We start from the raw sequence: 26,452 nt of genomic DNA on the forward strand, positions 1-26,452 counted from the left end.
CTTAAACTGTTTGAATATTTGTTCCTCATCAGGAGCATCTTGTTACTCAAAGTTCAGGCTTGAAACTACACATACACATTAAGATGTTATGGGGAGATGAAAAATCTATAGTTAGTACTAGTCTATTCTGCCTCCTGCCCACAACCCAACTTCTAACAGTTACTTATGTGATTCAGTTTCTTATTTTGATTTCTATCTTTAGCTCAAAATTCCAGTCTGTGTTTTCAGCCAGTTGTGCAATTGTCATGTAAGACCCAGGAGTAAATGTGTGGTATACCATGAAAATGTAGTCTGGTCAGGAAATAGCCGGTAGAGGAAGGAGTCCTGGGACCCAAGATACTTGAACTCCTCCAATGCACTTGCCTTCACTTCCTTTCTAGCAAAAAATCAGGATGAAGTCATGGAAGAGAAAACTTTTTTCTATTTATGTGTGGAAAGAACGCTGGTAACATACACCTTCCTTTGAAATCAAATTGCTGGATTACATGAGGGGTAAGTGGGTTGTAAAACTATAAAGGGGATAGAATCTTTACAAGATCTTGTGGAAAGAGCTTTACTATTGATAGGGTAATGAGAAATAGTTGCCTAGCAGAAAGGCAAATAAAATACAGGTAATCAGAGAAGAGTGAAGGACTTCAGAAACTCAGTGGATAAATGAGAAGGGCAAAGAAGGTACAGAGAAACCAAAGGCCGTGAGAAGGAAAGAAGGCTTGAGAAGCAAGAAAGAGAGAAGTTTAACCAAAGATAACAGAAATTGAGGTGGATTAAAAGAAAATTAATTAGGGAAAAGTTGAGTGAAAAATATCCTGTAGCAGGTTTGTGTTTTGAACTATATTGGTAAGAAAAATATTCCAAGAGGAACTCTGATGGGTGGAGGAGAACATAGCAGAAAGAGCTGTCTTTGTGGTTTATTTGTATTTTTAACCATTCAGGACAATTTTAAATAAATGAAACTGCTCATAAAAATGATAGAGATGTTACTGAGATCACATGCAAAAAAAGCTTGCTATATCTAGCAGAGTGATTTCAAGCTGCTCAGATATAGTTAGGTTTAAGCCTTTGAAACATGATGGGGAAAGTTCAGGTATTGAAAGCAAATTCCTACAATTGTAAATCATATATATGATTTATATATAAATCATTATAAATCATTATTATAAATCATAAATATAAATAATTAACATAAATCATTAATAATGACTAATAAAATCATTAATAATATAAATAGTTATAAATCAATAATAGCAGCATAATCCAAACAACTTAATCCAAACAAATGTAGAGAGCAGGATAAAACAAAGTTTTTCTTTTAATATGACCTTTCAGTCTGATTTTTCACTTTTTACCTTTTTTTTTTCCTTCAGAATTTCTCCAGAGAAAGTGACAAATAAAATGCATCTTTCTAAAGTACCTTACTGTTGTAGAGCTTTTGATAAATAAAAATCCTTTTTTGGAGGGCCTTTGTGAAAGGACATGACTTTGAATGCCTTTCTCTTACTGAAGGTGCAATGATTAAAAGATTAAATTCAAAGTGGTGACAATGGACTTGTCCTTAGAACCTTGAACTTAGAAATGGAAAGATCCTGGTGTCTTTAGAAATACCTTATACAAAAAATACCTCTTAGATATCAATCCATAATAATCAAGTATTCTCACACAATTCATTTGCAGACACTAACTGTAATTGATTTACAGGTCTGGAGCTAATACTTATTGGAAGTCTAAAGGAGCTCAGAGAGAGCAACTTGACAAATAACAGCATTTTCAAGATGGTTTTGTGCAAATAATTTATTCTTTCACAGTAAAGGGCCATGAAAAGCATCCTTTTCTTTAGTACAATGCATTGCATTTCTGTAGTGATTGAAAAAAAAAATCACATTGCTGTGTTCCTTTAAATTACATTTCTAAATAAGTACAAATTATCCCCTTTGACATCGTTTGACCATCCTTGAGGCATTTACAGCAGAAATGGAAAAGTTGCTTGAATAAACAGTTTAAATCTCTTGTAGCTGAGAAGGTAGTTGAAAGACAGAAGGAATCCTATTTTGTCTGTGCTTATAGACAATATTTCCCTTTGCAGTAAACCAAGAAGCCTGCGTGTACAATAAAAGATTATTTAACAAACGCTCTAATAAGGATTAATCAGAGGTTGATATATAAAGTATTTTAGTGTTGGTTTTTTTTTTTTTTTTTTTTTTTTCTTCTCATACAAACTGGGGCTGCAGTGAAGTTACCTGTAGTAGTCACAATTGCAGGTCTTAAAAATCATGTTATAGATGCACAATTTCACTGGGAATTATGTTCCAAGATTATTAGGAGAAATGTGTTGGCTTTGAGCAGTGCAGTACCAGATGATATCAGTGAAGAGAATCTGGCTAAAATCAGGAAACTTGCATATGCTATTACAAATTGCTACACAACTATAATCACAATGTAGTAAACTACTGGCACCCTACCACAGTGACATTTGTCATGTAGTTAAATAAAACTATCTTATTTATATCTGCACATTTTTAGTAGAGAGTGGCAAAGTTCGCAGAAAGTGTGTATGCACAGTTTGGATAGGTGTTTGTGTTTGTTGTGATGTACACACACATCAGGAAAGGATTTGCTGTCCATGCAAATGCACATAAATGTAATCTCCTCACCAGCCTACATCTGGAGTGTTACTTAAAAGACTAACAAGGATTTCTGTAAAGCTTCAGGAAAAAATGTTTTTAGAAATCACTTTGCTCTCACAATAATTGTAAGATACAGTCTTAAGATCAGCATGAAAAGAAGTAACTAAACATACTTAACTAAAATGCTGTAATTTAATAGGAAAAGCAGAAGAGCAGAGCAGAAAAACTCTAAGTTAGTAGAGAGTTATCTAAATGAATAACTTTCATCATCATATTCAAGCTCATCTTCTTCATCGTCCTCCAAAAGTCCATATCGATATCTGTGATACACTGTGCCATCCTGGCCCATATATACGATATCGTCTTCATCATCATCTTCAACATCTCGATCCCTGTACTCAATCACTTGATCTTCCTGATAGCTCGTGGTCTCGCGGTAGTTGCTCATGTAGGAAGGAAGGACTTTGGAGTGATTCGTCAGCTTCTCATACCCACCTTTCTCGACAGCATGTCTTTTGGATTTTGATTTTCTCCAGATGACTACAATGGCTCCAATGACAAGAAGAAGCAAAATTGAGGTAATGACAAAGAAAGAGGTTTTGCTTTTGCTTGCAGGTGGTTGAGTGGTCCGCAATACACAATCATCTGACAACAGCAATAAAATAAAAAAGAGTAAATGAAGTTGTGTGTATACGTGTGTAACAGGGGGTGGGGTTGAGTATCTCTTTTAAAAGACCCAGTACAACATTAAGGCCTGCTTACATTTTAAAATGTGTTTGGCTAAATACCTTACCTTTTCAGTACCTCAATTACATTCTTCTGGCCGTGATGGTATGAGGAGGTAAGCAAGGCTCTTGGGACAGCTACAATTCTTTATTAGATTAGGAGTAACCAGAAAGAAACAGAAATGCTAATAGGCACACAAACACAAACCTACTCTGTAAGCCTAGGCAAGAAATATAGCACACCCCTATTGTATTTATGCTTTTTAACTTTCTGGCTGCTAGGATAATTTAATGACAAGTTGTGTGCTTTGAGTGTTTTTCAAAATTATATCAGTTTGGTCTAATAAAAACATTTTTTTCCAACCTACAGGTTGTCCCTTGTATGAAATGCTGTAGCTATTTAGAAGTCAACGGTGTGATTTTGACATGACGAGCTTAGAATGGGTCCATATTGTTTGCTATCCACTGAAGGAAGCATGTCCCAGTCAACTGCTTTATGCGTGGCCATTTGGCACAATACATGTAGGTGAGAGTAACTGCCATGTCAGTTGCAATTAATGTTATTTGGGTAAAGCATTTCTATTCTAGTGATGGAGCCGTACAAATACACCAGGTACTTGCAGCTCAGCAGTGCATTTTTGCTGTTTTCCACTTTTCATTTCTAAGCGTCAGTCTACATTTTTTTCCATTTCTAAATGTCCAAATTAAGCACACGAGCAGCTCAGCTGCCCTTTGGGGTGGTCTTACCTTGCGTTTCACTGCAGTCACAGCACTCCAGGATGGGTTCTGGGTCAGGGTCCCTGCAGCAGGGCAGGCAGCGGCCTTCCTCGAGGTAGAGCTGCGCGCCGGCTGGGCAGACGGTGCAGTTGAGAGGCCCGGGTCCCTTGCACTCTGTGCATGTGCTGTCACAGCTCTCACACTTGGGGTTATCCTCCTTCAGACACAGAACACAAAGAACATGCCTTTCTTTTCAGCTCCCTTGGACCTCACCTGACAGGTCTGTGCTGTCACTCACTGTCTGGGTGGTCACGTCTGGACACCAGGGGTGTCAATTGTAAAATTGAGTAGGGAGTAGGAAAATTGATGTTTAGTTCCTACCTCCTAGGTTCTCAGTGATCTGCTTGTAGGGAGGGGGAATAAAGTGTTGTAGGAGCTTAGTTAGGGATGTGACCTAGCTAGAGAGCTATCTAAAATTCATTTGAACTGTAAGTTTTCTGGTCAGAATGTATTTTTGTTTTGCTAGACCCATACTGGCAGATTTGTGGTTCTTTGGCACTAATGCATTTAAAGTAGCCTTCAAGAACATATTCAAGAACATAATTAAAAGTAACTGAGATGTGAGAAACCAGACGAAATATTTGGGGGGATGAGAGGTGGGGAATGATGAGAGAATAAATTCCTTTTGCAGCATGGGAAGGAGCAGAAATAAGAAGTAAAGCTGGGTGACAAATTTCTAGCAAAGCAAATTCTTATTAGATTGCGTTGGTTCTGTTTAACAGAAATGTCTTAGATTCAGAAACTCTTCTCAAATTCCAGAGAGGCTTTTGGGAACCTCCATGTACAAAGACAACTGGAGCTTGTCACTGTCATATCCACTTCTCAGTAAGCTCTGAGGTCAGGTAATTCAGGGCTTCCAGTGTTTGCATTTCCTGGCCTACTGGGAAAAATTATCTGTTTTTCTGTCTTGGATCCAGGATCACATACTCAGTATGAGGATCTGGAAACACCAATAACCTTTCATCAGTCTTGATCTCTGCTTGCTGCAGAGGGCTGCTTGTTCTGAATCTAAGAGCTTGGAAAAGATGTGGGGTCATAGCAGTTGGTCTGGACAGTCAAAGCCCTTTCAAAAACTGTGGACCTCTGTGGTCTTCAGCTGTTAGGCTGTTTTTTCAGGTTCACAGTTATGCAGCAGTTCTGCTACAGGAAATTTCAGGCCAGAGACTTCATAGTATGCAGCATCCCAGGCCAGCTGGCTTGCCATGCTGCTATATTCATGAATCAACAACTCTGGGAGGTAGTTGGTATAGAAGCCTGAAGCAGGAGTGCCCAGACTTGTGGCACAGACTCAGACCTAGCTGTGGTCCTACTCTGCTCAACATACAGGTCTGTCAACTTCAGCCTCTCTTTTCACTAGAGATTTCTACTAGCATTGCTGTCAATCAGGAATGTGATGTGATTTCTTACAAACAAAGCAGCAGAAAACACCAGGGAAGTCTCAGTTATACTTGAAGAAAAGAAATGCCCTGTTACAAATGTAGCTGATTTTGTTCACATAGCTTTGGTATCATCTTTGCCAAAGTAGTGTCTTTGTATTTACTGGTAGAGAATTACTCTACAGTAGAGAGAGACCAAAAGAGAAACAATACTTCCCCTATCAACAGAAGAAAAAAGTAAGCATATTTTAAGACAAGAAGCCTTGAAAACTTAGGGAAGAACATTCTGTTTTTGTGTTGTGTTCAGAAGTTGAAGTTCAGCATGCTAATCACAGGAAACAATGCCTACAAATATTACCTCTTGTCCTGACACATCTTCGACTTTGTAGCTACCTACAAAACAGTCTGAGTTGCACATTCCACCTAACAAACTGTAGCTCCACACACAAGATGTGCAGCTGAATGCTTCCTTCCCTAGAAAGGAAAATAAACCAACAGTATTAGACCAGGAAATATTGTCATCTATCTTCATTTTAAAAATATTCTCACCACCACCACCACCAAAGAAAAGGGATACTTGTCATCTTCAAGAATCAGCAGTGGGGAGTACAGTTTGAAGAAGCCAGTATTAAAATGCTATTAAAGAGCTTAGACCTAGTGCTTGAAATGTATTTTTCTTTCGTGTTTTGATATTCACGAAAAGATGACTAGAATATAGTTTTACTAAGATGTAGTTTTACCGGGAAGCTCAGGTGCTCAGTAGGATCAATTAGATCAGTGTTCTAAAGTAAAGTTGTGGGAAACCTTAGCCAAATGTTCCTCGCAAAACCAGTAAGTATTTGGCCTACTAGTTAGCCTTTTTCAAACCACAATGAATCAAAGTACATTTATGTTTAAATAGCAAAATAATTTTTTTAGTTGTGTAGGAAAAAAGTTCTTCACTAGGTGCAAAGAGATCATCACATGCACTTTGTGTGTCTTCTGTGAGTCTTTTTTGAAAGCAGATGCTGCCTGTAATGTTTCTGTGAAACATTGAAGTGAATGTTTTTTCATATGTTAAGATTCACGTATTAAAATGCATCTGTCCAGTTCCCTGCAACTTTTTCTGCCACTGTCTGAAAGGAAGAAAATGTAAATGCTAGTACTTCTTGTCAGCAGAAGCTAAACAGGTGAAGTTAGCAACCTTCCATGACCCAGCAAATTTACTATGTGTGTTTGTTTTGATTTGTTTTCCTGACCAATGCAGGGTTTACCTACATGGTCTTGAGAAACAAGAGACACCGTATTACTTTTTTGCCTGTATCTCAGCAATGCAGATACATTTCAGAACATCTAATATTTGTTGTTTAGAATCATAAGCTTGTTTTTTTTTATCTTAGTGTCTCTTTAATTACAACAGAAATTCTCTTCTGTAACATTTATCATGAATAAAGTAAAAATCAATGACTGAAAGTAGGTCTGGAAATTAAAATGACACTATTTTTGTCCCAAGTCTGAGCCAAACTATTTCTGTTATTTGTTACAATGTTGTTATGCAGTTACGCTTTGATAGTTCTTGAAGATGGCTTCAGTCTTGGAGTGATTTCCACAATTTTAAGTATTGCTATGTTGCAATTAGCCATCTGTGCTATCCAATTGATCCACTATCCAAAACTATTTTGATATGTTGCAGTATGGTGTAGTCTGAGCTGGAGAGTGGCACATGCTAGCTGTCATCAGATAACACTCATGTACAGTAGTACAACAAATGGGTCCAACGAGATTAATGCTGCCCTGTCCTGAATCTGATGCAGTATAATTTAGGGAAGAGACTGAATGTGTAAGTGTGTCACAGAGCAAAACAGATGGTCTCCCAAAGTAAAGTTTGAAAAATACTTAACCATATTAAAAACAGCAGACATCACACTGCTTTTTTTTTCCACCCTAAAGATATTCTTTATGGCCTTATTCTTATTTTAAGTGTTGCAAGCTTTTGATTTTTTTTCTCTTTCCTTTACAGTCTGTAAAGGTCTGTGGTTAGATTTAAATTACTTGGCTTTCACAGAGTAACACATAGCAGGTTAACTCAAAGAGTGAGATATTATTCAGTGTTTGTGCAAGAAACAGGGAGGGCCTAGCTCGGTATGCAACAGAGCCTTTTTATTTTGAAGTGGATGAGCATCTTTGAGAGACGCCTGGCTGACTTAATACTTAATTACTGCTGTTGGTTTGTTTCCCGTTGCTGGGGACTCAGTCCCAGCCCTCCCGTTGTGTGTCTGCTTTCAGACTTGCACTCTGTGCGTGCAGGCAGCCCTGTGGGGAGCTTGGTCGGATTCATATCCTTGCTTTGATCTCGGTCAATCAATACTTTAAAGGTAATGTGGCAGCATGGAATCTCCAACAAAGTGAGTGACCCTGGGGTCTGGGGGAAGCTGGCAGCTTCTGTAGAGGGCTTGCCACCCTCTGCAGCTACTGAGATCATTGATGTGTTGGTAGGACTATGCATGGCATGCCTCTGCATGACATGTTTCCAAATCTTGGAGCAGAAGGAGAAAAAGAAAAGGGATGGCAGGTGCCTTGACAATCCTTGACAGTGGTTTTGATAATCCCTTTTTTGTCAAAGCAGAATTTTTTTTTTTTACCTTCACAAGTTCGACAGAATGGGTGGCATCTTTCACAGACATTGTCAACCTTGTTTTCATAGTAATATTCAGGACAAGAGCTAACACATTGGTTCTTGGAGCGCAACAGGTAGAAATATGTATCACAGTAAAGGCAGTCTGTCTGTTGAGGCCCCATACACTCCTTACAGCCCTTGTGGCATCGCTCACATGATCCAGTGGAGTTTTGTGCAAAATATCTGAAACAGATCAGACAGATCAACTCAACAAACAGGCTTAGCCAGACGATACCAACAGAGGATCAGTTGGTTCACTGAAGCTATGCAGTCAAAGGGAAAAGAGGAATAGCTGCACTGTGGCTGTGTTGAGATGGTCATTACAGACTTCAAATGTAGTGGCATAATAACTGAATTTAATGATTGTACTTACCGCAGAACAAAATGGACCTGAGCCACAAATCATAACTCCATGTTCTAGGTTTGAATTTTTGTGACATAGCCACAAGAGCTCGAAGTATTCACATTTTATATTTAAATGAATTCATATTAATGAAGTTACTACCTAGAATTTTGAGTCCTCAGTTAAAAGATGTTTTAATCATTGTTTTTATTATGATCTTTTAAGTATTTACTTAATGCAAAAGTAATCTCATCCAGGTTAAGTGGAGCCTGCAAGCATGCCTGAAGCAAGTTGCACTTACTCTTCTCAAGCTGACTTGAGGGGATAATTTAGCGTATTTATTCTGCTTCACACTGTTCTGTATAACCTCAGAGTATCCTCAGAGTGTGAGAATGCCCACATCAGATCATGCTGTTCCCAATTTAGTAACAAATTTTCTAGTTTTAAGCTGTGAGGGGATGCTTTCTACCACCTCTATACTGGAATAACATAAGAAATTTTCACCCAGAAATGTAATTCAGTTCTGTGTGACTCTAAAATAGAATAGGGCAGAATGATCTAATTTCTCCAAGTACTGTATGTGATGTAGCTCTTAGCTAAAGATTTAGGACCTTACCCTGATGGACATTGGTTTACACATCCTTTTCCTTGTCTGTACCAGCCTGGTTTGCAGGAAAGGCACTGTGAGCTGTGCTTTCCATTGCAGGTAGCACAGGCACTGTGGCATGGGGAACACCATCCCTCGTCACTGTCAGCATAATATCCATCTGGGCACGTTTCAACACAGGTTGTATCTGCACAAACAGCAATGCAAAATATCAGGTAATATTCAACATCAACATTTGCTGTTATGAATTAACTTACAGCTCTGCTAGAGCAAACTCTCTAGCAGGACATGCTGTTAGCACTTATATGAGAGCAAAAAAAAAGGGGACATTGGGACATTGTAACATTTGTTTGTTCTTCTAAACCTTGTCAGTTCATCCTCATTTCTGTGCTTCGTGTAAATTAGCAGGCTCTTCAGAACAGAAAATTACTTATCTTTAGGCAAGATAAATGCATAATCATAATAATGAACAGCTGTGATTTTGTTCAGAATATGAAAAAGGAGAAATAATAATGAAGAAACTTGCTATTGGCATAACCTTTTTTTTTCAAAAAAAAATTTTTTTTTTCACTCTTAAGTGTCAGACTAATTGAATTCTGTGTATATGATTAATCTGATGGTAACTCTGAGATTTAATGACATTTGTTCATTGGTTTTTACACCTGTGTGTAACTGCTGCTTTGTGTTATGGGAATAAATGCCTCCAATACTGCCAAATGTACCAGGCACATCTCATTGTTTCACTGAGATACCAGAGCATCATTAGCAGGATAGAAATCTGGGATGAGAAGTTAGGGCTGATTCAAACAAATGCAAGTGCACTATGCTAAGAGAGATGTGATTACTCATTGTCTAACTTCTCTTCATAATTTTGCTGCTTAGGTTATAAGTGGGCAAAGACACGCTTTTCTTTCTTCCTTTTCTTTCTTTCCTTCCTTCCTTCCTTCCTTCCTTCCTTCCTTCCTTCCTTCCTTCCTTCCTTCCTTCCTTCCTTCCTTCCTTCCTTCCTTCCTTCCTTCCTTCCTTCCTTCCTTCCTTCCTTCCTTCCTTCCTTCCTTCCTTCCTTCCTTCTTTCCTTTTCCTTCTTTCTTTCCTTCTTTCTTTCTTTTTCTTCTTCCTTCCTTCCTTCCTTCCTTCCTTCCTTCCTTCCTTCCTTCCTTCCTTCCTTCCTTCCTTCCTTCCTGTCTTTCTGTCTTTCATCTTTGTACACTCTATATTGTTTATTTACATATTTCCATTGTAATTGTAATTACAATGGAACTATTGATAACTATATTTATCAATAGTAATCATATAAAACTGCTGAGTGTGTACGTATGAAAACAGGTCTGACACAAGACCTCAGAAATTTAAGAATGCAAAATCTGCATCAGATTAGACTCAAACAGCTTAGAGTCATCTTCACTTCAAGCTTTCTTTAGATTTTTCCTGCATGAAATATCATTTTGATTTTTTTTTTCTTTTTTAAATATGCAAAGAAGTGAAGTTTAAATTCTGGTATCTTATGCTTTTTACCAATTTGTTCCTGAAACAATACAGTCTTTTCCCCCAAACTCAGAAAAGGAAAGTAGTTTTGTATCTCAGCCATCCACTAGAGACTGTTCTAGTGATCCAGGGACAAATTTTTATCAGTTCTGTTTAATTATTTCTTTGCTCAGCAGGTATCTGCAGGGATTAAACAAGCCAACATGAAAATTGTTAGCTTACAAAAAAAAAAAAAAAAAAAAAAAAAAGTTATAAATTTGTTCCTCTAGACTTTTTAATTCCATTCTAGGAAGCAAGAGTGACAGTAAATATGGAGTGAATAAAAAAAAAAGTTCTGTTGAACCACGGGCTTTGCTGCTACTTAGACTTCTTTGGCCCCGGTGAGTGGCAGATACCAGAATGATAATTTTTCCCAGTCTCTTGAAGAGTTTCCAGGTAGCCCTGCAAAAAGTAGTTGTCACTGCACAGGTCATCTACTTGTCAAGTCAACTTTGAAATGTGTAGATTGTCTGAAGCCGTCCTACATATTTAATGAATGTGATGGAAACTTGATTATTTCATGTTCTTCATGTAGAATGAAGTCTAGAAGGAGGATCAAGACACTTACTGAGAAGGTAGCGGTTATTTGCACAGCCAAGACACTGGTGTTCAGTTGGTCCTGAGCAACGAAAGCATTTCTTATGACAAAGCTTGCAGGTCTGAGTTTTCTGGTCATAGTATTCAGTATGAGAACAGTATCCAGGTGCCACACAGTGCCCGTTGTGGCTCAGGATCAGGCCATTTCTGCAAGTAAGGCAGGCAGCAGAAGACGAACAAGTCTGGCATGTCCTATTGCATGCTGGAAGGAACAAACAGTAGGAAAGTCATCATTTCTTGTTACATTTTCAAATTATTATTTCAACTTCAAGTTTGCAAGGAACATCCTTCATCTGAGGGTGAGAGGCTGAGGGAAATTAAGAGAAACATCTGTTCCTATATAGTCAAACCATTTATCATTTTCAGACTTATGCAGACAGTTCCTCAGGTTTCCTTTTGCGTTGGCACTGCTTTTGCTGAACAGTGATTTGCAACATACTGCCTCCTACTATACTCAGTGTTTTACCAGAATAGTTGATTAGTTGCTAGTAACATTGAACACATCTGGCTTTGATATCTCTGTCTCTGGATTTTATCTTATTTTTACTTTATCTTTTTTGCTGATTTTCTAAGCTGTTTTTTTTTTTTTTTTTTTTTTTTTTTTCCCCTGCCGTGCTATTCTCTCAATTTTCAGGACACTGACAGCCATAGCCATCACTCTCAGGTCCTGTAGGAATCTTTAGCCAGTTTACTTGTATCTCAGTGCCATTCTGGAGAAAACAACAGCTACCAACCTTGACAATCTTCTGTCTCTTTTTCATAATAAGTCCCTTCGGGACAGGCCTGAAAACACATGCCACCGTAGAGGACAAAGTAACTGCTGGCACACTCAGTACAGTCATCTGCGTCTGGTCCATCACAATCCTTGCAGTCTTTATGGCAGGGAAAGCAGTGTTTGTCTTCAGCATAGAATTGGGAAGGGCAGTCCTCCACACACTTCCCTTCATGCAGGAGGAACTCATCCATGCATTCTACAGAGAACAACAAACATCAGGTAAGAAAAAGGGCAGCTAATTCTGACTTCAGTAGGTGAAAGAGTGAAGAAATCCTAGGAAACCCCAAACCCTGCAGTGCATGTCACAACAGGAGATAAGTGGACAGTTCGGGAAGGTAGTTCTTTCTCTTCTAACTCTTCCTCTCCAACTAGATATGCTTCATTAGAGAAGTTCATTCTTCACCATGAATAGTCATTTGTAAAAATGACAAAGAGATTTAATGTTCAACCAAACTGGGAAAGAAACATTCTTATTTCACTGTGGTGTATGTATGTATGTAAGTAGGCACAGATACACTAAATCAGCATCAAAAAAATATAAATCTCTGTCAGACAACAGGAACAAGGAAAGCAATGTGAAACAACTTTATTTTCTTTCCCTTTTTTTTTCTTCTTCTTACAGATAACTTTGTTGGGTCTGTGTTTCTATCAGTCTGCTTCTAGACAGATCTAGATAGATTTAAGCCAAGTCACAAACAGTTGTTTGTAATACCTTTGCACATTTCACTGTGAATGCAGTCCTGGCACATTTCGGGACAGTGTTTGCAGATTCCATCAGAGGCAAAATGTCTCTCTGAACAGGTTGGTTTACATTCCCACTGCTCCAGAAGCAAAGGACTTTCACAGGACTGACACTTCATGGCATTTCCCACGCATGTCTTACAGGATTCACTGCATTTCTTGCAAGTCCCAGAATCATTAAAGTATCCCCTATTGAGTGAAAACAATCACAAAACAAAGTGTTGGTCAGTGTACATTTATCAAACAGTCCAGGCTGTAATAATCGTAAGCATATGTGAGACTATGTGACATTCCCGGCACACTCAATTCAGTGGATCAAACAGGTTTCTCAAGCCAGTTGCCTGTTCTCTACTTGATTACATCCCTATGACTGCAAGCAGAAAACATGCATGTTAGTACCATGAAGGGAGGCCTTCCCTTCATTTTGTACCTACTCTAAGGGATGCTGGACTTCCTTTCCCACTGTTTTCTTGGTTTGCCCCAAGAAAAAACAAACAAACTGTTAAGACCAAAATATTAGAAGATACAGTAAGAAACAAGTTTGTGCTTTTAGGTGATTGCTAATCCATATATATACAGACATTGATTAAAAATACAGAAGTTGACTTAGAATGTAGAACATGTATTTCACATTAATAACCCTGGCTGGGGCAGGAGAAGTGGGGAAGAAAGTCCTCTCCTTTCCAGAGGTGACTTGTGACTTTTCCAAAAATGGGCTGGGGAGATATGTTAGGAGAAAGGCTAGAGAAAAAATAGAAGAGCTGTTCCTGCCATCTATTCTTATCTTACCTCATTTTTACTCCTGACCTTTGTCATAATTCTGCAACTATTTCTCAGCCTTTTCTCTTGTTCCAGTCTCAAGTACACTTCTAGCTCAGTCTTTCAACATCCTCTGTCAGAAATTATCAGTGCAACAAGTCAACCCTTTCCATCACTCACAATACGCTCAAGGTTCCAAAGAAACACTAAAAAAAATCCTTCCTTAGTACTCTGCCTCAGTGGAGAGTAATTAAGAAGAACTTTGTCAGAGGCTGAAATCAGAGTTTAAGTCTAGCAAACTTTGCTGAATGATGCCTGGAAAGACATTATTTATAGCCTGGAATTTGGAAAAAAATGAGGGTAATAGCAACTGAAAAGGGTGATGATGTATGAAAAGGTTTAATTGTGTTATACTAAAACTGTGCAGGATAAAAGTAGCTAATGAATGCTGAAAACAAACATATTGTCACCAAAATATTACTTTGATTTTTTGTCAGAGTTTTTGTTTTATATATATATTTTTTTTCTGGACTAGAGTAGATTTTAGTGTAGCTACTTTGCATTTGCCCTGAAGCATGGTGGTCGGAATCTGCTCCAGTGGCCCTTATTGACTTACTTGATAAAGTTAGCAGGAAAGTACTGCCAAAGAATTTGTTTTGGTCATAAGAAAAGCAGAAGCTGGACATTTTTCTTAAGAGAAAGATTAACCAAACAGGATCTTCATACTGCATAGCACCGTTTTTATGTATATATTTAGGTGTGACGAATGCTGACAATGAAAGCAGAGACAACAGGAGAACCTGATACAGTCAACTGCCTGTTCCAAGACATTGCAATCAAATGGAAATCTTTCTGAATTTAATTTGTTAGAGGAAAAGCAAGGGATGTAAGCCAAGGAGAGACATCCCTCACTAGGCACTATATTTCCATATCAGCACTCTGAGACATCCACCCTGTGGGTTCACACCAATACTCTGAGAAAAGGTTAGGAGAAGAACTGGAGGCTTACTGCCAGTCACCCCAAAGTATAGCTGAAAGCACTGTGGCATTACTGAAGTCAGTGGGACCATCTGTAACAGCATTTCCTGTATAGTTTTCCTTCCACTTCTTTTTTCACTTCTCCTCTGAACCATAGAGAATGCTGTTTACTCAGGCAAGCTGAAAATGACTTTTACCTTGTGGCAGTCTCTCGTAGGTAAGGTTACATTAAGCTCTACCTTGAAAGCTTAAGGTAGATGGATCTAAGCTATGACAAGAAGCAGCACAGTGAGGAAATAAGGAGCAGTCGTGACAGGAGCTACTTACTCAGGGCATTCCTGTAAGCATCTGCCTTTGTGGAGAAAGAAGGGCTGGTCTTGTTCACCCTGACACTTCTGGCAGTGCCAGAGGTTGGAGCACACCTCACAATTGTCCATGCACATCTCACACTTTCCACTTTCAACATTGGCAAAAGTTTGTTGAGGGCACTGAGAGACACACGTGTCATGGATAAGAAAATTTCCTGACAAAAGAGCAACCCAGGTGGGGAAAAGTACCAGTTAGAACTATACCCAGAAATTCCTATCTTGGACGGCTATAAAAAATACTTTAATCTTCCTGTAAATTTGAGTTTTTGGTGTCTAAAAAGATGAATAAAACATTCTCTAAGTCATTTCCCAAAGTATTTTGCTCATCCTTCACTAAAATTTAAGGTTAGGAAGAATCATCAGGATTATCTAGTATCTTCCTGAATAAATCCCTGTTCAGTAATTCCTGCATCATGTCTACAACATGAAAAAAAGAGAATAGGTTCAACTTCTACTTCATTTTTTTTTTTTTTCTCTCTCTTTTTTTTTTTTTTTCCCTTATTTCTAAAGGCATGTGCTTGTTTCCTAGCTTCAGCTTTCCTTAACTTCAGCTGCTGATTATCTGATTACCTAAGCTGCCAATCAATGAATGACAATGAATGAAAATATTCCCTTGAATTGTGTAAGACACAAAATATTTTAACCTTTTGCAAAACCCAAAGAAGAGGAAGTCTCTTACCTTCTGGACATGAAGTACACACTTTAGCAGATTTGCCACAGGTCCTGCATGAAGGATCACAAGATTGTAACTGTTTATTTTCATCTGGAATAAAAAGAATACAAGTTCTGTTTTTGACAGTCTTACAACATTTTTTGTTGTTTCTGTTGTTGTTCAACAGGGAGGGAATCCTCACCTTTGAAGGGCTGTTTCCTATGACTTTTCCTAAGCCAAAATTACAATGTATGTTTGAGTTTTTGGAATTCTCTAACTTGGACAAATTGATGATTGTATTCAGCTCCACACTCTTAAACAATAAAATAGGAATTGTAATAGAGTAAAACATAAATATTATTTTGAGATTCATTAAAACGCTGTTCTGAACTACTCACAGGAAACGAGGACAACACTTTAGCTTAACGTTACTAGTTTCAGTGTAGTGATCCAAAATCAGTTTCTGATCTGTAGTCCAAAAAGACTATGAGCAGGAAGAGGAGGAAAGTATGTAAATTTTGGGGACTTGTAGCAATGTATTTTCATGGAGACTTTCTACTAGCTGGTTGCCAAACACCCTCACTTTGTATCTAAAGGAGAAAACTCGGAGAAGGAAAAGGAGCAATATCAATATTTGGAAAGATGATTGGTAAAATTATTCTGCCCAGTGCTATTGCCTCCTATTTCCCTCTAAAAGAAAGACTCTGGCTGTGTGTCTAATTGAATTTTTATGCCTCTGGGAAGCTAAGACCTTGGTTATGCTTTGAATATACTTTATTCAATGCCAAGGAGATTTGAGGACTGTACTAAATACACAGAAATTTTGTTGTTTGTCTCACTGTGCAATTCTGTGCTTTGATCCAAGCAGACATAACAATGGTATAATGAAAGTTTGATGAAAAATTAATAGTGGGCCAGTGGACACAAGACAGTAACCTTTTAATTTTGCTGGAAACCAAAAATAATAAAAAGAGCAGACTGAGCTTAGCATCTCAGCACACCCAGTTCATCCTGCCAATTAAATACATGTGATTTCTATAAGTTGATGGGCTGGTTGACAGTGTCTCTTAAAAGTGTATAAGATATCACTCACTTTTTTTTTTTTTTTATTCTGACTGTCACAACAAAATAAGTTTAAATGCTGAAATTTTGAATGAAATTCATAAAAGCAAATGCTTTGGTTAAAAGGAAGAGAGAGGAGAAATGGAGTCATATGTAGATCTCTTTCCTACTAGTGGAAACACTGAACATTTTACTCAGCAGAGAGTCACTTGATAGAAAAGTGGGTATGTGCACACACAACATGGCACAAAACAGAAGGAGAAACAGTAATAAGAATAGTAATGATAATTGTTGTTATTGAAAACTGCACTGCTAAATGAGCAGAGCAATGGCTATCTCCATGAAAGAGACTATTCCCTAGTTTCCTTGAGCTTTTTCCTCAATTACTGAAAAAATCATTACCAAGTGTCCTTCTTCATGTCATCAGTAAGAATATAAGCAATATTCTGAGAAAGCAACATGTTTGGTCTAAATTTTACCGAATTGAGCAGTACTTAGGCTTTCTATTCCCCTATTATGAATGCCTTTGAAACCTTTGCCCTTTTTCTTCTCTTGCAAGAGGATTCCTACTGACCTGTATGTCCTAAGTTTTTTATTTTCAGAGACTTTTGGCAATCTTTGAAACCAAACATTGCTTAATTGATGATATATTGAACAGGCTTGTAGTTTTTAGTTGATGTCTTTCAGTTTACCTCTAAAACTGTGGCTGACCCTCTGTTCCTGATGCCTGCCAGCAGTTCTATATCATATGCTGCTCTATCAGTCACTTTGATAAACCTTCAAGATTTTTCTGCTGAAATTGTCAATGACATTTTCTAAATATGTAGCAAATACAAATTTTAATTTCCCTCCTCAACAGCTTTACATCCAGCTACCTTACTAAGGCTTATGTTTTATTCCTTTGAAAATCCCTGCTGGGCAGTTTTAAGTGCTGTAATTTAGTACCAGTTATGTGCAGGAAGAAGCAAGCCAGAAATATCACCTAAGTATGAGTTGCCAATGAAAAAGGACCTTGATCCTGGCAAGAGATTTTTGTAATATAGAAAATAAATAGCAGTAAGATAAAGTCAAGCAGACAACTTGTTAACTACCACTAAAGAAACTTTAAGCTAGCTCATTGTTTCACAACATTTCACTCCTTACAATTAAAAATAAAGATTTTTTTTCAGTGAAGTACCTCTTATTTCCATTTAACATTTCCCTCTTTGGCAGTATTTGCTGCTTTCTGCAGTATGTGCTAGTCTCCACCAGAGGGGAACGTACACAAGCAGTTGTGCTTCTGACCTTTTGCCGGGGAGACAGGCTTTAAAAGCTTTTCGGCGAAATGTAAGTGCTTAAATGACACAGCTGGGCGACTGGTAGAATATGAACATTTTAAAATTAATTGATCTACCTTTTACGAAATTTACTATTATTATTATTATTGTTATTGTTATTATTAATGCATTTATTATTCTGGACAGTTAAAATTAGTTTTTCCTGTGACAGTGTTCTTACTGGCTCTTACTGGCTGGAAATAGGATTTCATTTATTGAATAAATGAATAAATAAGAAGAAAATATTAAATATATTTTTTCCTGCATAGTAAATATTCCAAAACATTTGTATTTTGCTACAGAAACCTGTGTCCACTACTTCCAAGAACAAGATTTACCAAGAACACCCTTGCAAAGCTGTCAAGAAAATTGGTCACACAAAATATATTTGCTTGGTCTTTGCACTGGTGATAAACGAAAGATTCAACTGGCATTTTTAGGCTTAAAAAAGTCTTCCACTTATTGGTGAAAAATTTGCTCAGCATGGTATGACAATTGAAATTGCCTAATGAAGCAAGAAAACTAATTAAATAACTACTGGCCTGGCAAAATTGCCTCCCTTCAAAGAAAGAGTTTGGTGGCTACCAGAAAGAATTGCCAGCTCAGGGACTTCAGCCATCCGCTCTGACCTGTCACTGTTCCTTACACATGACAAATAAAAGTCTCAGAGAAGGACAAACAAAATTCACAGCTCACTGTGAGCTGCTTGACCTTCCCTCTCCAGCCCCTCAAAGCTACCATTATGTATTTGGGAATCTTAGAAGCTTTCCTTTAACTTCTTTTCAGTCTGTAGATCTTATGATTGGTTGCAAATGAAACTTCCAAATGTAGAAGTTGTCTGTCTGTGATGTAGAATTGCAAACAACCCAAACTCTAAAAATGTGATGTAGACTATGAAAAAACATCGTATTGTGTTATTATACTATTGCACATTTTTTTATTAGCGGCGCAAATACATGACATTTTCAGATCTACCAAGCTAGTTTTATCCTTATGTTTACTGTCTTCCCTGGGTTTTTCAAACTAAAATGCCTTCCATTTAGTGTTATTCAGGCCAGAATCTGACTCAATGTCACATTGATTCTTGTTCTTTTGTCAGAATGAGTAACAACTTTGACATATATCCAGCTCAATCTCCCTTATTCCTTTATGGAAACTGAGAAACTGAATCTTACTGTGCCGCTACTTGAGCTACCATTTACTGCAGCTCAGCAGCTACCACAGCGCTATGCCCATTCTGTCTAGTCAAGGGCTTATCAAACTGAAGACTGATATATATATTTTTTTCTGTTTTTTTGTCCTGGTTTGGTTGGGATAGAGCTAATGAGCTTTCCCTTTCCTTTTCCTTTTCCCTTTCCTTTTCCCTTTCCCTTTCCCTTTCCCTTTCCCTTTCCCTTTCCCTTTCCCTTTCCCTTTCCCTTTCCCTTTCCCTTTCCCTTTCCCTTTCCCTTTCCCTTTCCCTTTCCCTTTCCCTTTCCCTTTCCCTTTCCCTTTCCCTTTCCCTTTCCCTTTCCCTTGTCCCTATTTCATTTATTTTTATTTTTATTTTTATTTTTATTTTTATTTTTATTTTTATTTTTATTTTTATTTTTATTTTTATTTTTATTATTTTTATTTTTATTTTTATTTTTATTTTTATTTTTATTTTTATTTTTATTTTTATTTTTGTCTTTCTTATTAAACTGTCCTTATCCCAACTTATGAGTTTTCTGCTTTCTGATTTTCTCTCTCACCCAGCTGTGGGTGAGTGAGCCAGTGGCTCTGTTGTGCTCAGCTGCCTACTGGCAATAAACTGTAATAGTTTTCTTTTCTCATTTGAGCTTGTAAACGGGACATGAAAGACACAATGGCAGTTTCTTGAAAACTAGTGCCGTAAGATGTTAACTGTGATCTCCAAACTGAATTAATGAAAAAAATGAGTGAAATTCTAGCTCCATTAAATACAATGTCACCATTTTCCCCCTTCTTTTTACTGAAGTGGTTTTACTTTGAACTGTATCCCAGAATTGTTTGATTTGATTTTAAAGAAAGATTAAATGAGTTCTCAAAAATATTCAGGGTGAAAAACTTAGGTCTGTATGGAAAGAAGTGGTTGTTTTGGAGAATTGAAGGCTTATTTAAAAGAAAACAAAACAAAGAAACATCAACACAAAAAGCCCTCCAAAACCTCAAGACCAGAGGTCAAACCAGAGAAGTGGACATATCTAAAGAGTCATGGCTTTAAATATAATGGCATTTGAAACAGCTTATAGTCCATCCTTTAATCTGTTTAGAGCCACAACTGCATTTTAAGGGTTCTTGCTAGGATAGATTCATCCTCTCTGTTCTTGTTCTTCTCCCATCTTGTTCTCTCTAACCACTCTTTATGGACAACGTACTTAATGACAGGTAGTGCAAGCAGTAAATGTTCATATGGATGAAGTTTTTTTTTTTTTTTTCTTCTCCATTTTAGATCTTATATATTCATGCTCTTCTCTGAATAAATGAGGGACCTAAAAGCTTATATTTTTAAGTTGCTATCAATGTAGCTACTTGTGCACATTTGTATTTGAAATGCTTTTATCTTCTAGTTAAAAAAAGATATTGAGTTCTACAAGGAGAGTATTTTTGCAGTGTAGAACCATGGCACAGTTGCTGCAGTGAGGAATGCAGAAGGAAATGTGCATGCATATTCCTTTTAGAATGTGACCTGTCTGACTTTTATACTGTGTAGTGTGATGTGATTTGAATATGATCCAGCTGAGATGCTACCTAGTTTGTTAGATTTTATTCTGCACGTGGCACTGGCCTTGAAACACTGATACAGTCAAGAATAAAAAGACAAAAAAAAAAAGTTACATATATCCAAAAGGTAATTAAAATTACATAGACATGATAAAACATAATGAAAAAAATACACTTATGCAATAAAATACTAGCCCTATCCCATTTCAAAGGCTTGTGTGAACTGTAAATTTAAGGAAACTATGGGAGTGCTGAGAAGTAAATCACAAGCTGCAATAAACATTAATTCACAATCTAGTTATCTTGTAACAACCATAGCACTATTTTACAAAAAAATAGCTAGAATACGAAATCGGCATGCCTAAGAATGTATAGGATAGTCAGTCATTTTTTCTTTCCTCCAGCAACCTTAAATTTCAGATTTGGATGATGCTTACAAAGGTCTTCTAACTCTTCCCATGGTATTCTAATTCTACACTCCAAATGTTATAACATTTTCTCATTTGTAAGACTATGACCCCTTCTCTTCTGTTTCTGATTTCTCTAGTATCTTCTACCCACCCCACTTCATTTTTTTCCTTACCCATTCTGAGACCCTTGTATGTATATCTGCATATCTGGATTAAGGTCAGAGAACCTTAATAATCCTTTTGAAGCCTGAATTACTGTTTTCTTTCAACCGGAACTCTTCTAGCATGCTGCATTTTTACAGTTTTGTTTTACTCTATATTTAGGAAAAAGAAAATATGCAAGATTGATGCAGTTGGTCAATGGCTGCTTGTGGGAGGTTGCTCTCATTATTGGGGGTGGTATGTAATAGTAAACAGAACCAGCTGCTATTTAACTGCATAATTTACTACAGCACATATTATCTGCATGTAAAGAAGTACATATTCCATTTCGTGTTTGCATCAGAAACAGATCTCATTCCACACCCATTTTTTTCATTTTGTACTTTTTAGAAATATGTGGTAGACTAAACCATGTAACCAAGGAATGAATGATTTTTTAGGAAGCAGTATTTACAGTGAACAGGCAAAATGAAGACCTGACTGTAATTTGCAAAACATCTAATCCAGTTGAAAGGGTGTGTGTGTTCACTTGGTGAATCAACTTACACTACTGTGTCTCCTGGTTTCCGAAGTCATTTCATCATCTGGTACAAGAGATAAAATACAGATGTTTCATGCTACAAACACAGAGCTTGATATCTTTTTTATTTTTTATTTTATTTTTATTTTTATTTTTTTATTGGCTTGCCCGGTCTTTTTAAAAGCCTATATACCAGACAAGGTCTGTTTGGATATGACTTATTAATGAGTCCTGATATGAATCAAACTGAATCAAAATGAGTCCTCAATGAGTCCTGATATGAATCAAACTGTTTGCCCAGCAGAATATGCCCTCAAAGTTGATATCATTTTAGTAAGTTGTTTTTTATAGAACATTTTGGATTTTTGTGTATGCTTAAAAATATTCATAAGACTGGTCTATCATTTATCCTTGCATTAAAAAGAAATATAAGTGAAAGCTTCAACTGAGAAAAAAAGTAAAAAAGTGTTTTATATCCACAAAAGTTTAATCCTCCCTTAGATTGGAACAGTTTCTCAAATTGCAAAGAAAGTCAGACTCTGTGTTGGTTTCACCATGGCAGGCTCCGTTGTGCAGCCCTTGAAATTATGTTCACCAGAGAAACAAATAAAAACTATAGCTGTTGTTTCCCAAAACTCCCTTTGTTACATATGGTAAGTCAACACAATCACTAAAACCACAATGGAGCCCACTGAATCCATGTGGCTGGAAAAGCCAAAGGAAAATGGCTTTATTGTTTGTAAACACAGTTCAAGGTCTAATGCCTCAGCTTTCTGTTGTAATATTTCTGAAGAAAATGAGTCAATAGAAGACTAACATGGTAAAAGCTGACGTAAACTACTGGATTTGGAAATTTTGGCTGTCTTCCTAGCTGTGTCATCTTCCTGCATTGTCTGGAGTAGGGTATATACTACTATATCGTAAGGATGAGTTTGGTGTGATTTTATCCTCTCACCCATGACAGGGGGCGAGGTTTTTATTTCATACTTGTTCCCCCACATGCAGCTCAATCCCTCAAAGTGGGATTAGTCCTCAAAGGACTAATAATTGTTGGGTCTGTATTACTTAATTAGAACAACTTATTAGGCCACCGAAGCTCAGAGGCAGCTGTGCCATGCTGCTGCATTGATGTAAATGTGTCAAAGATACTGAGCACCTAGTGGAAAATATATATTGATAAATAAGAAGAGAAGATGAGAACCAAAACCCAAATCACTGCCACAGTCTTGCCCACAGCAGACTGGTGAACAAGCATAGAAGTATTTTAATATCACCTGAAAAACACAAAAGTTTCATGGAACATGCCCATGCTCATGACAGGCTTCCCTTTGAAACTAAATTTGACAACAGATGACAATATTTTACTAAGAAAAATAACCCTGTAGACAATCAAAGTAGCTGTAAAACAAGCTAAAGAGTAAAAAAATAAATAAACTGGGATAAAATATTTGGGGATCTGTCCAGAGGAAGAAGTGAAAAACTTGGGAAGTTGCCACGATTTTGCATTCATGTGTAAATAAAAAAGAAATAAAAAAAATTCTTAGATCCCATAATCTCTATTGAAATATATAATGGAAAAGAGGAGGCCCTACAGAAATGTTTAAGATGGAGAGGACCTGTTGTCCCAGGAGCTTTTTCTGTATAGTTATGCCAGCCAGAACCTTCACTGACTGTCAGTTTTGAGGAGCACGGGTAGGTTTTCATCTTAGCTGATCTTGTACTGAAAATACTGTGGAACATTTCTAAACACGGCAGTAAAAGACAGTGGCTGCCTCAGGTACATCTTATTGGTTTTCAGAAAACTTTTGCCAATAAAGGAAGAGATTCTAACAGATACTGAAACTCTGTCAAGTTTTTGTTTGTTTGTTTGTTTGTTTTTGGTTTTGTTTTTTGGTTTGTTTTTCCCTTATAAAGTTATCCAGGCATTTTGAAACTTCATCTGAGTGTGAAATATAATGCAATTTCTAACTAGGAATCATCTTATTCAGGTGATAGGAATCTAACTAGGAATTACCAGGTACTACTGGTGTTAAATAAATGTATTTTGATCCTTCCTGATCCTTCTTTTTTGTTAAGGATCGTAAGTATGGATTTTCAAATATAGAAGACACAGCTGGAAATCTGGATTCACCTGATATCTGCCTCTTGAATGTATCAGCAAAAGAAATAAGTGAAAGTGTGATTTTCTAGCCAAAATGCCAATCATTTATTTATCAATCATATTGTTAGTTATTTGTATTTAGTTAGTCAGTCATATTGTTAATTAGCAAATTAAAATGACTTTTTTGAGAGAGATGATCCTAGAGTATCTGAGCAAGAAACTTCATAAACTGTTGATAAATGTAGTTATTCTGGGTGTAGCTTCAGTAAGACATTAACATTTTGACTTGAAGGGTACTACTATCTGGAAATTTTCCCTTTTGAGAAAAGGCTCAAGATATCATCAAGTTCAATGTCACTTTCTCAGCAATTGTATGCCATGGCTGCTGCCATGCTGTAGAGTCTACCTAAGAGAAGGTGAAAATACTCCAGCCAGGTTTCCTGGACTCCTGTCACCAACCACATCAGGGAACATGTGGCTTTGGATCAGTCATTAATGCTCAAGCCAGTACAGCTCAGAAAGAGATATATCTTGAGGTACAGAATGTCCCTAAGTAAGTTTTGCTTTAACTATTGGAGAGAAAATGAAATAATAGGCAAGATGGAGATTAAATGTTTCCACTGTACAGTAAAGCTGTGTAGAGACCTGCCATCAGCTGCTTGATCAAAAGAAAACAGCTGACAATGAATCACCTTATCTGATAGTGTTAGAAGTAGCTAGACCAATAGCTAGACCAAACCACAGATGTGTTCTTTCCATGACAGTTTCAGAGCATCTCAGATTGGGAAAATACCTATCTGGATGAAACACAATGAAATGCATGGAGGAAACCAACTTTTTATTAATATTTCTCCTTTCTAGATCTCTCTGGTCTTTTTCTAATGTGAAGAAATGTTGTTTTTGATGCAACATTTCTCCATAGATAAGCAATGACTAGAAATGGTCAATATATATATATTTTTTTCTTCCTCTCACTCTTTTTATTTTTTTTTTAAATTTTATTTTTATTATTATTTTATTTTTTTAACAATATATTAATTTTTAATTCAAGGCCATAGAGCTCTAAGGATAGCCATTCTTTGAAGTGTTTGAGTCAAATAAAGGCATAAGAATCAGAAGAAAAATTGTATTTGACAGAAAAATAAATCTGGAAGGGACCATAAGTAAGATAGTCTCTCACTCTACTCAATAACCACCCTATCAGATGTTTTTTATCTGTTCTTAAGGACCTGTAGTGATGGAAATTCCCAAATGTCCTCACAGAGTCCACTTTTACTCCATTATTCATTCCATTTGGAAGTCTCATTTTTTCCAAGGCCAATCTAATCTCATTTTGGCCATTTTAAGTCCTGTTTACTGCACATAAATAGACCTGATCTATTCCACTCTTCTTTATGGCTGTGTTCCTTTTGGCCTCCCCATTCAGTCCCAAGGGCCTCATTGGTCTGAGTTTCTAATTTTAAATATATATGCATATACACATATATATATACACATTATTTTTCTGTAGACTTCTGTTATTCCTCACTGTTTCCTGATATATTGACCCACTTCTTTCTTTAAACATTGTGCCCCAAACTGAACCTATTATTCCAGCTGATGCCTTATGACTGTAAAAAGTGAAAGGATTACGTTGGTGACTTTTTTCTTCTTTACAGTGATCAGACAAGTAGATATTGAAACTGTGGTGGAAATTTTACTCTCTGTTGGCGGGTATGGTGTACTACCATTTTAAGGTGTCACTTGCAAGCCTGTCAAGATTCAGTGTGGTGCACAAAGTTTCACTTAAAAATAATTAATTTACCTATCAAATTAGTTTTAATTTGCATGCTGGGTGATAAATTCACACATTAGCAAGGCCTCATTGGGTAACGTAACCCATTCAATTGTACTTTCTATAACTTATATAATAGGAATGACAAACACTGTACAATCATCTTTTCATTTAATGCTTTCGTAAGAAGAAATAGATGACTGCACTGGAATGCACTTGCAGATGCTTTAATAAAGGAAAATAATTTAAAAAATAGTACAAATCATCCTCATCAACAGCTTTTATTTTCAAAAGCATTTTCCTTCCAATTACATTATTTTATTTGAGAAGAAAATAGTAGTTTTCTCATTCTATAGACAAGCTAACTAAGAAAGAACTGATAATTTTGTGAAAGCATGGAAACAGCTAAAGTAGGACAAGAACTCATAACGCACTTTTACATTCTGTGTTCAGTCTCTTAGTGGTGCATGTCTATGTAGTACGAGGATTTAAAAGAAGGAATATTGCTGTTAAATATGCATTACACACACACATTTGATTCTTTCTAGTTTCCTTCAACTTACATTCACTAATGTGTAGAGAATCGATGGCCAGATAGTTGTTCTGAAACATAACCTATATGTCTCCCAGTATAGGAACTCACAGTTCCCTATCTTTTATAATTTTTATCTTTTTAAAATATTATATCTTTCAAACTCTTTCCTATCCAGATAAAATAACTCCCCGTATTTTAGATAAGGAACACAGAAATTATAATAAAATGTTATGCACTTTGCAAGGAGATAAATTTCAGTCTGTGATCAAAGCAATGTTTTTAGTCAGTACATTTGATGTACTGATGAAAGTGTATTTTCACTGAGACTGCATGATCTTTCTAAAGTTCT

At 36.8% G+C, this 26,452-nt stretch overlaps 1 protein-coding gene across 1 annotated transcript in view; it reads right to left on the minus strand.

The window, feature by feature from the left end:
• Positions 1–2,164: 2,164 nt before the first annotated feature.
• The window catches only part of PCSK5 (proprotein convertase subtilisin/kexin type 5), a 255,418-nt gene continuing 231,130 nt past the window's right edge, over positions 2,165–26,452 (minus strand). The window contains exons 28-37 of the mRNA XM_068667577.1: positions 15,527–15,610; positions 14,807–15,002; positions 12,714–12,931; positions 11,961–12,197; positions 11,198–11,428; positions 9,115–9,292; positions 8,121–8,338; positions 5,858–5,973; positions 4,094–4,280; positions 2,165–3,266 (exon numbers count right to left, since the gene is read on the minus strand). Coding sequence (XP_068523678.1) covers positions 2,866–3,266; positions 4,094–4,280; positions 5,858–5,973; positions 8,121–8,338; positions 9,115–9,292; positions 11,198–11,428; positions 11,961–12,197; positions 12,714–12,931; positions 14,807–15,002; positions 15,527–15,610 — 2,066 coding nt within the window. The 3' untranslated portion in view covers positions 2,165–2,865. The remainder of the gene's footprint in view (positions 3,267–4,093; positions 4,281–5,857; positions 5,974–8,120; positions 8,339–9,114; positions 9,293–11,197; positions 11,429–11,960; positions 12,198–12,713; positions 12,932–14,806; positions 15,003–15,526; positions 15,611–26,452) is intronic.

This window comes from Anas acuta, chromosome Z (genome assembly GCF_963932015.1).
Source record: "Anas acuta chromosome Z, bAnaAcu1.1, whole genome shotgun sequence".
NCBI classification, from domain to species: Eukaryota; Metazoa; Chordata; class Aves; order Anseriformes; family Anatidae; genus Anas; species Anas acuta.